Source organism: Anas acuta, chromosome 1, assembly GCF_963932015.1.
Source record: "Anas acuta chromosome 1, bAnaAcu1.1, whole genome shotgun sequence".
Taxonomy (NCBI): domain Eukaryota; kingdom Metazoa; phylum Chordata; class Aves; order Anseriformes; family Anatidae; genus Anas; species Anas acuta.
This window is the reverse complement of record NC_088979.1, coordinates 159,946,561-159,956,628: the sequence shown is the minus strand read 5'-3', so window position 1 is coordinate 159,956,628 and position 10,068 is coordinate 159,946,561. Positions and strand designations below refer to the sequence as shown.

The 10,068-nt window shown below is 36.3% G+C and overlaps 1 protein-coding gene across 6 annotated transcripts in view; it reads left to right on the top strand.

The window, feature by feature from the left end:
* Window positions 1-10,068, top strand: part of ANKS1B (ankyrin repeat and sterile alpha motif domain containing 1B) — a 433,040-nt gene that overhangs the window by 150,882 nt on the left and 272,090 nt on the right. For all 6 annotated transcript variants that reach the window (XM_068668850.1, XM_068668849.1, XM_068668847.1 and 3 more), the window contains one exon: window positions 1,387-1,523. In XM_068668850.1, coding sequence (XP_068524951.1) covers window positions 1,387-1,523 — 137 coding nt within the window. The remainder of the gene's footprint in view (window positions 1-1,386; window positions 1,524-10,068) is intronic.

The following is a 10,068-nucleotide window of genomic DNA, read 5'->3' as shown; positions in this document are numbered from 1 at the left end:
TCTTCTGGTGCTTGGTTACCATTACAGCTGGGAAGTTGTGCCTTAATTCTCAGTCCTCTCTATCATCTGACCTGATTTTCACCAATTTTACTTTACATTGTTCCAACTGCATTAAGAACTTTGAAAGTTAAAAATGATATTCTAAGTCCCTTTAATGGCTCTTTACTGTGCTATAAAGTGATAACAGTATCACAAAACATTTCTGAACAGCTGTTTCCCAAGTACCTGGACATATGTGGACATTTCTATGCCAGCTGTAGGTTATCTAGATACAATACTGCCAGAAAGATGGCTACTGTAGTGCAAAGCTCTATGAAGGATGAAGATTTCATATGAGAAGCTGAATATGTTTCTGTGTAACTAATCATCAATGATCAGTTATGTTGCTTATGGTGTTCAGGAAAATTGTGAACGACAGCTACTAGCACGCTCTAAGTCAAGTATGTGTTTTAACTTGTTGATTTGGGTCTTATGTTTTAGGATTTACCAGGATGACAGATGAGTTATATTAAAAAGCCCCCTTTTAAGTCACTGCTGTTGTAGTGATAACAGTTGGATTCACAATTACTAATTCAATGCAACAAATGTAAAATATTTGTGGTTTTTTTTTTTTGTTTGTTTGTTTGTTTGTTTTTGGTGCTTCATTTTACTTAAGCATTAAAAAGAGTGCTATATCCTGACTTAACATAGAATGAATCATAGAATCATAGAATCATAGAATCATAGAATCATAGAATCATAGAATGGCTTGGGTTGGAAGGGACCTTAAAGCCCATGTAGTTCCACCCCCCTACCATGGACAGGCATGCCACCTACTAGATCAGGTTGCCCAAAGCCCCATTCAGCCTGACCTTCTGCATCTACATCTGCAGAAATGGGGCGTCCACAACCTCTCTGGGCAACCTGTTCCAGTGCCTCCCCATCCTCTGAGTGAAAAATTTCTCCAAAATGTACGCTATAAATGTATGTATCCTCCTAAACGTACCCATTAAATGTGTCTATCCTCCCAAATGTATGCATATCTTCTCAGAAAGAGCAATTGGAACAGGTTGTTGAGGGAGGTGGTGGCATCACCATCCCTGAGGGTGTTTAAGGAAAGGTTGGATGTGGTGCTTAGGAACATGGGTTAATGGGTGATGTTGATGATAGGGGGATGCTTGGACCAGATGGTCTTGGGGTTCTTTTCCAACCTTAATGATTCTATGATTAAAAAAAAAAAAAAAAGCATAGATATACAATCCATTCCTTACCAAATACATTTAAAATTCGATAGTTTTTTTGAAGTTGAAATCGTGTTCCAAGTAACGCTTTGTTTTCAAAATAATTTTTGATATTAAAATATATAAAGTATTTGTAAGTTCACATGAATGCTATTTTTATTCACAGATAATGCACCTCAGGTAGCAATTACCGCACCAGGATCTGGTAACCATAGAAACAGCTCTACAGGCCCAACACCTGACTGCTCTCCTCCGTCACCAGACACTGCACTTAAGAACATAGTAAAAGTTATACGTCCTCAGGTAGGTGATCACCAAAAGCATCCTCTTCTTAGTTGTACTTTTCATGTTAAAAGCAGGATCTGATGCATGTATTCTAGGAGGATGTTGTTGCTAAACACATTTATGGATCAAAGATAGATAAACAGAATCTAAAATATTTTCTGTGCTTAGGAAGCAGTCTTGATGACAGGAGAACATAGAATATTTTATGAATGAGTATAAAAAGGCACGGAGAAATCAGTACATTTTTATTACAGCATTAATAATGAATGAAATCCTTATTGCAACTTTTTGTATTTTTATATACTATTGGTTTTCCTACAAGTTTATTTATTTATTTAATTATTTATTCAGCATTAGTGGTGCATTACCTTTACAGGTTTTCTTCCCTTTTTCTGTACGTCTATTTGCATAGTCTCCTAATATTTTATACCTTCATGAGGTTACATACATTCTTTTATAGGAAGCATGAAAGTTGAGAAACAATATTAACTATATACATATTCATGTATTGGTAAAAGACATGCATTAGCACATTAAAATCTATGTGCCCTCTTGTAGTTCTTCATGGATTACAACAGTTTATGAACAGGTCAGTAGCTCTTGGTCCCTAGTGAGATCATGCTGTAAAAAAAAAAAAAAATCTTCCTTGTGCACTATGATAGCAATTTCTTTCATGCTAAAGGAAAAAAGAGAAGCTGTCTATTTGTCTTATTTTGGAAGTTTTAACATATTTCTTGATATCCTTGGCCTCATCTCTGAGATGTTTTTAAAATGGATAAAACTTAGAACTTGATTCAGCAGTGTAACAGTAACCAGGCTAGAAGAGTCTATTTTAGAATCACGAGATTGTATAATAATATAGGTCAGAAAAGATCTTGGGGTTACCTAGCACCCTAATTAAATAGGTCTGACAAAGTAAGCTGTCACAACTAGACACTGAATTGGCGAATTGTGAAACTTCATTGGCATGAATCTTTAACCAGAATAACTTCTATTCCTCTCCTACCCATTACTGGGTTCAAATGCAACCATCTGTTCTTCATTGCTGATCTGATCTCTGCCACTGAGCCCCTCTGATGCTAGTGGATCCAGGCTTTGCATCGTTAGTACGGTACATTAGTGTGGCACATTGCTGGCACTTGTGTGAGCTAATCTGAGAAGTAAGATGATGGATATATGGTATTTTGATATAAGGCAGATTGTTTGGGTGCTACATAAGTGAACACATTACTGTGATGGAAGTGGGCCTTCCTTTCAGTATTCATTGAAGCACACAATTCAGAAGGTCTTAGAAAATTAAAGTTAATTGCTAGGTGCACCTACCATTCCTCTCTGAGGAGCTATTAACATCCTATGGCTGAAACTGTCAATGCACAATAAGTCTAGCCACTGACTGGTGCAGAGCATCCCTCTGTGACACTGCAGTAGTTTGGGTTCCCCCTCCTTGTTTAAATCTAGATTGCAGGGGGTCTAAAATAACGGCTTCTTCTTTTGTCTGTTTATAGTTCTTTCTAGTTTTGCTTGTTCCTGTAGTCTGTCTGTACCTCCCACCATACATCAGTATAGTACTAAAATGCCTCCTTTCCTCTAAACTGTTTTTTTATAGTAGGCGGCAAGCAAACAGAAAGGTATTGGAATATTGTTGGAACAAGCTGTTGTGTGATAGCTTATTGAAAATAGCATTTAAAAAGCTGTTTTCATCATGATATTGCCAACAGATGGACCCAGAACACTGAATGGTGATGTTCGGCTGCTAGTTAACTCTGAATGGATTCAGCAGATTCTGGGGAGCTATTTTCAAATTTAAATCATACCATTTACTGACTCCCAGTATTCTCATCATTCTGCAGAACAAAAGCTAGCTGTGCAGTGTATATGATCAGAACTTCACATTCGATAATCTCTGTCTTTTGTGGGCCTACTACCTGTGCTGACAACAGTAGAAAGGCACATGTAGGCAGGTACTTAACGTACATTGTAAATCTATACACTAATATACAGAGAAGCTGAATGCACTACAGCATTCATATCCCATTATGTTTCTCATTTCTCTGTGTGTTTTATGGACATGCTTTCAGTACTCCTTTACTTTTTCTTTCTTTTTTTTTTTTTTTTTTTAAACCTATTTATTAATCTCCTCCCCCAAAATATCAACCCAAGAATTTAGACAAAGAAGTTGTAGATTTGCAATGTGATGTTTGTAAACCATTAGTGTTAATTCTGCCAGAGTATTTCATTCCTTTATTCCATGCCTTTTGCATTAATTTACATTGCAAGCTCTTTGAAGGTTAATACAATGGGTTTCTATTCTTGACTGACCTCTCATCACTCATGTAAAATTAATGAACAGCAATACACAATGCATACAAAATAATTTTCTTTTGTCTGCCAGGGCTTCTGTGCACATTAACAAAATAAGCAGACTTTAAATAGTTGCATAACAAGGATCACATACATTTCCAAAACAGCTTTCACTCTTTTCCCCTTCTCATACATCTTGTGCATCCAGCACAGGAAAGTGCCAGTGAGTTGTCCAATGAAAGGCAGAATTGGGAACTAGCAGCAACTAGCTTTGCATTGGGCAGGTTTTGGTAGCTTCGATGAAATTGCCAGTGGAATCTGGTGCTTCAACATATATTGTTATTTTCACTTATAGCATCACATTATTTTCCTGGAGGGTTGTGCGTATATTACCCCGAGTAACAATGAACACCACGTTAACCACTCTCTGTGATGTGTATAAGCAGCAGCAGAAGGGACCAAAGATTCCTGCCTCCCAGCAGGCTGGTGAGGACAGGTGGTGGCAGAGAGTAGAAAAGAGAAACCTGGCAAGCTGGGCTTGGAAGCACCTAAGACTGTGTGCCAGGTCACATGGTGGCAGTGTATATACATGCTTCAGCACATGAGGGATTTTGAATATATTCCTATGTATGTTAAGTTCAGCACAGCACAGTGGCCTCTCTGCTCTCCTCTTCTAGAAATTCACAGACCAAACACAGCTGGCTGGGGGCCCTGATCGCTACATCTGCTATGTGGGGTCTCTGGGAAAGGAGGGAGGCTGTGATGCTGCACTGCCAGCCCATGGGGTGAAAGTACCATATGTAGGAAGTATGAGACAGGAACAATCTTGTACATAAAGAGTGAATCCTGAGAGGTCTGGATCATGGAAAGTTAATGGATTTAGCTCAGACTACACAGAAAATTCAAATTTTCCTTCCAGTTTTCCCATTACCTGGCCTTCAATTCACCCCTTGTATTAAAAACATATCCTCATAAAACCTGGCTGGAAATTTCTCTTTTCTTCCCATCTTTCACTACATTTTTGGCAATTAATCCTTTCTTCAATTAGTTATGATGGAATTTGAGCTGAGAAGCCTTCAATTTTTTGTGACCCTCCCACTGCTCTCTAAAATCTATCTAAAACTCTCTTTAGGTATGTCTCAACTATTCAGTTCAGTGTGCTATTACTAAAGCTGTAGCCCAGTTTCACTGAACTGGTGTTTCTCCCTGGCACAGTGCAGCACCCTGGAGGGAGATTAACTCAGATCTCAGAAGCAGCATTAAGTTCAGTGCCACAGTGCCACCCACCTCTGCTGCTCCAGTCCTAAACCTAGCTCATTTAACAGTAAATCGGGATCTGTGTGCTATGTTGTCTGTGCACCTCAGCTATGGCTGCTACCTGTGATCTAGCATTTTGCAAAGGTTCTTTTTGTTTTCAGATTTTCACAGGGTCTGTAAACTTCTGCCACATAGTGCATAGGTCAAAAAAACTCTGAAAGAGGTTTTGTTGAAAAATTATATGCATGCAGATAAGTATATGCAGCTAAGAAACAGAATTTAGTGTAGTGTTTTGAATTACTTGATATCTTTTTCCAGATTGTCCAGATAAATCTTGGTAAGTTTTAACTCATGAATTGCTGTTTAATGAAGACTTAGAGAAAGGAATACAGTTGCAAATTAAAGACTCATGCCTCTGTGAGGTATGCTAACAGGACATGGGAGAAAAAAATAATAGATGTGGTAGGAGACCAAGCAGGTTAATGCACTAAATAGAGTCCTCTGAAATTTTAGGCTCTCATGATTTTTAATGTAGATACATTAGCACATATAGTAAAATATAACATTTTACCAGAACTGGAATTTTAGAAAGTGATAGTAAAATTGAGTGTTCTAACATAATTCCTATAGCTTTCTGTCTGGATGAAGCCTGAACAAAGCTGGGTTGCATATGAGGCTTCATATATTCTTAGTATTAATCATAGAAATAAATAAGACTGTCCTTATTTTTACTTATTTATATATATTATTTATTTGTATCTATTACTTATGTCAGCTTCATTTGAACAAATAAGCTATATACATAGAGCACCGTTTTTCCTAAGAGACTGTTTCTTTTGCCAGAGCTGTTCACTTGGGAGTCATTGACTAGTTGTCGTAAAATTTAATTCTAACTTCTCACCTTTTAAATCCTAAATTTATTAAATGTGATCCAGCATTTGCATATTCTCTTGTAAATATAAGGTATGCTTCAAATGGCTAACTATAGGTGCAGCTTTTGATGTTGAAATGTGGATTACATAGAAGTGACCTGTATTTTATCCATCATAAATTACTGCTGTCCCCATTTCATGTGAGGCAAACTTCCTACAAGTGTTGTTCCAATAATGTAAAGAGGGCTTCTGATGGAATGACAAAGAACAGAGATTTTACTCATCTCATCCTTGCCTTTTTAATTTGAAGATCTGCAACAATTTATGTATTTACTTTTTTTTTGGGGGGGGGGGGGGGGGGGGGGAGAGGGGATTGGATGTGCTGCCTTTATTTATTTATTTATTTATTTATTTATTTAGCTCTTTAAAAAAAGTTACAATTCCATCTATGGTTCATTGTCCCTCTGGCTAAGATGTCTAAGAGTATAATAGAAGATAATAATGTAAATGTTAGAGAATAAATTGCCTCATTTCTGAAAGCAATAATTGAAACCTGCAGGACATCTGCAGTCTCTGATAGGCCTATCCTACCTGTTTGGGCTATAAGGTGTGCCTTGTCTAGAGTACAACTATTTTGTGCATGTATAAGTAAGCATGATATACTTATTTAGGTGTAGTACATGGCATAAGGAAAGACAGGGACCGTGACATTTCACCCCTAGTGGCCTGGGCATGAATAGACAGATTCACAGGACGTACTCCAGAGCCTCTCCAGTTGACCTAAAAATTGGCAGTCACTTATATTTAAGGAAATTATGTCTCATCCTTTTTGCAGTTAGGCAGAGGAAGTCCTTTGAACTACTACTACTAATAATAATAAATTATACATATATATAATTTCAGCTAGCTCTTTAAAACCACTGTTCCAGAAAATCACTTTTTACTATGGTGAAATAACCCTGTTTCCTCTCCCATGACCCTGGCCAACTGCAGTACCCCCAGTTCTTCCCAAACCACTGGCCACTATTGTAGTGTTTCAAGTTCTGCTTCCAATGTTCTACTTTGCCCCATTTCTCCTGTACTTCTGACACCTTCCTATATCACCTATCCATTTCTCTGACCATATGAGCATGTAGCTGCTCTGAATACATGCACATGCATGTGGCAGTTCTAATTGCTTTTGCTGATAGCAATTTCAAGGCACAATTTATTTATTTTTTTTAGTGGAATTTTATAAGTGTGCACACCAAAGATTGGGCAGATCAAGAACGGAGTATGTTATTCATTATGAAGATAATATTAACAAAGTGGGAATATTTCATGATTATATTTGAAGAAGAATGTTTGAATGTTCATTACCTTGTAGAACCTTTTAACTTTCTGCTTTGCAACCCTTGTCACAGTTAGCTTGCAAGATTAGAAAATCTCAAAATCTCAGTGAAATCCCCACTGAAGGCTATTGCATCTGTGTACCAAATGAATGAGAATTCTATTATGCATTTACTAAACATGTTTTGCAACACAAAAAGTTTGCTTTGTTAAATTTGATCACAAAAAGAGGGTTGGGAACACTGTTACACAGTAAGTTCTCACCACACACCTTCTGAATGAGATCACAGGACAGATGGGGGAACTTCTTTTCTCCTACGAGCTGCTTTCTGTGCTCAGCCAAAGCTACCATGCACTCAGCCAGCCAGGGAATAACAACAAAAATCTCCTTGGAGAAGTACTGCTCGTGACATAGTATGTTTCCAGTTCAGTTCACACTCCATGTTTTTGTGTGCTTGGTGCTGGAATTCATACACCCATATGCACTGTCCATGCTTAGCAGAAAAGAGAAAGATGACTTTAAATATTTTATTGAGAGTTACAATTTTGTGGGGGATAAGCCCCATATGTCAAAGCTAAAAGCCACCTCAGTGTACATGATATTATGAAGTTTGGACTATCTTTGAAAGGTGATGAGCATTCCCACAACCCACTAAAATCTGAATGTATTCTATTGTCCACAGATGGACAGATTCATACTTCATATCTCTGTCTGGTCTGGAAATTTTTCCTGCAATATATAGTGTTCTCAAGGTTATATAGCTCCATTAAGGCTGCAAGCACTTAAAGGTAGTTGACAGCAGTCAAAAAGGTTAATTCTAGGTATGTAGATTTTTCAGAAAATTATCTCTAAATATGCTTTTGTTTATAAACCTTTAAAGTGTCTATGCAAATCCACTGCAAACAATTTGATATCTTCTCATTCTAATGATGTTGAAATGAATAAGCAAAGAAGCAAATAAGTAAATAAAGCTCCTAAGCAGTCCTAAAAAAGAAAACAAAGACGGAAAAGATATACTGTCAGTGCCATTAAGATGTGATTAGTAATTCATATATGCATTACTGAAAATAGGACAGGCATGATAAAATTCTGTTATTTCAGAATACTGAGTACCAAATATAAAAGAGAATATGGTTAGAGTTGCCTTACAGGATGGATTTTTTATTTTTATATTTTAATTTTTCTGTATTGCTGCACAATTAATGGGTAGAAGACATTTAACAGCTCCAGAGGAGGATATTTTCAAAAAATTTCCTTAGAGGATAATGGATATTTTGTGATCACTTAATAACAACTTTAGCCAAAATATTATTAAAGAGATTCATTGCAAAATATCCCCTTTGTCACGTAACTATAAAACATAATTCTATTTGGACTATTTTAATTAAAGCTGAGATAATATGAAAATACAAATACATCTACCCAAGACACAGTACTAATGAAAATAGCAAGCAGTATGTGTGAGTGTATTAAATCACAGTTCAACAATGTACTGAAGCTCAAGACTAACTTAACACAGGAAAATACTCTTTATTTTAAGGAGTGTTATGCTTTAAAAATATTACTTCATTTTCTTGATGAAATTGGTCGTTTATCTGGAGAACTTCTCTTGGCTGAATTTCCTGGTTTAATATAAACATAAATGATACAGAACAATAGAAAATTTTTCATATCTGAATTTGTAACAGTCCAAGCTGGTGAAATACTGAGCATAAAGATTGGATACTGAATGGTAGGTATGTACTTTGAAACTAGTGAATTAATCAGTGTCAGAGAATGTCTCTGAGCTCTGGAAGGTAGTCATCTATCCTATATGTGAATTCTTAACACAGTCTTTATACAATTATGGAGCTGTACAATTCCATCTCTTCAAAATCGTCCATTGTTGGGCCTAATTTGGAATTTTAATGGGCCAAGGTCCATTCCAAGGAGGCAGATTTTTTTGAAGACCCTTCTCTGAAATTTTAATAGTTTTAATAGCAAGAGCATGAACTAATCCATACCAGTTGCCCTGCCCTACTATATATATATATGTTTGGAGATGGTAATACATTCGAAATTATGAAGTTTAAAGCCATATCTACAGTGCTATAATGGGTAGCCACCAGATTCATAGCATTTTCCTTTGTTTCTGTGTAGTACGGGGCAGTTTTGAGCACCTTACTTACTGAATAATCTTTTATCATCATCAGAAAATGCAGCACACTTTCACACATGCATGCTATCTGTAGCATGCAACTTAAAAAACAGCTATCACCTAGACCTTTCAAAATTTGTAATATGCAATTAATAATATAAGTAATTTTCATAATCTGTGGCTCAAAATGGGATATTGCTAACAGCTGAAAACAGCTTTTCTTTCTTTTCTTTCCTTGTTTTTTTTTTTAATTAATTAATTAAATTATTTATTTATTTTTAAGAAAAGGGCCTTACAACATCCATTTTCCAGGTGTTTCACTTAAGATAACATTTTCTTATCTTTAAAAGCTAGAAATTTATATAAATGAGGAACAATACATCATTCTTATTTATCAAAATTATTTTTCACAATTTGGATCTCATTTAAAGCAATGTTTTCTAGGATAGGAATAATGGAGTATCTTCAGATTTTAGTCAAAGAGGGAAACCACTGCAAAAGTGTTATGGTTTTGTGTTAAAACTACTACACCTCACAACCCACAACTGTGATATGGTTGAAATTAAATGGAAAGTAAAAGCCAAGGGAAAAGGAAACTAGGAGAAGAACCATTCTTCCCCTTATTCATTCCCAGTCTCATTTGTCATCTAAGACAAGAGGTAAGAT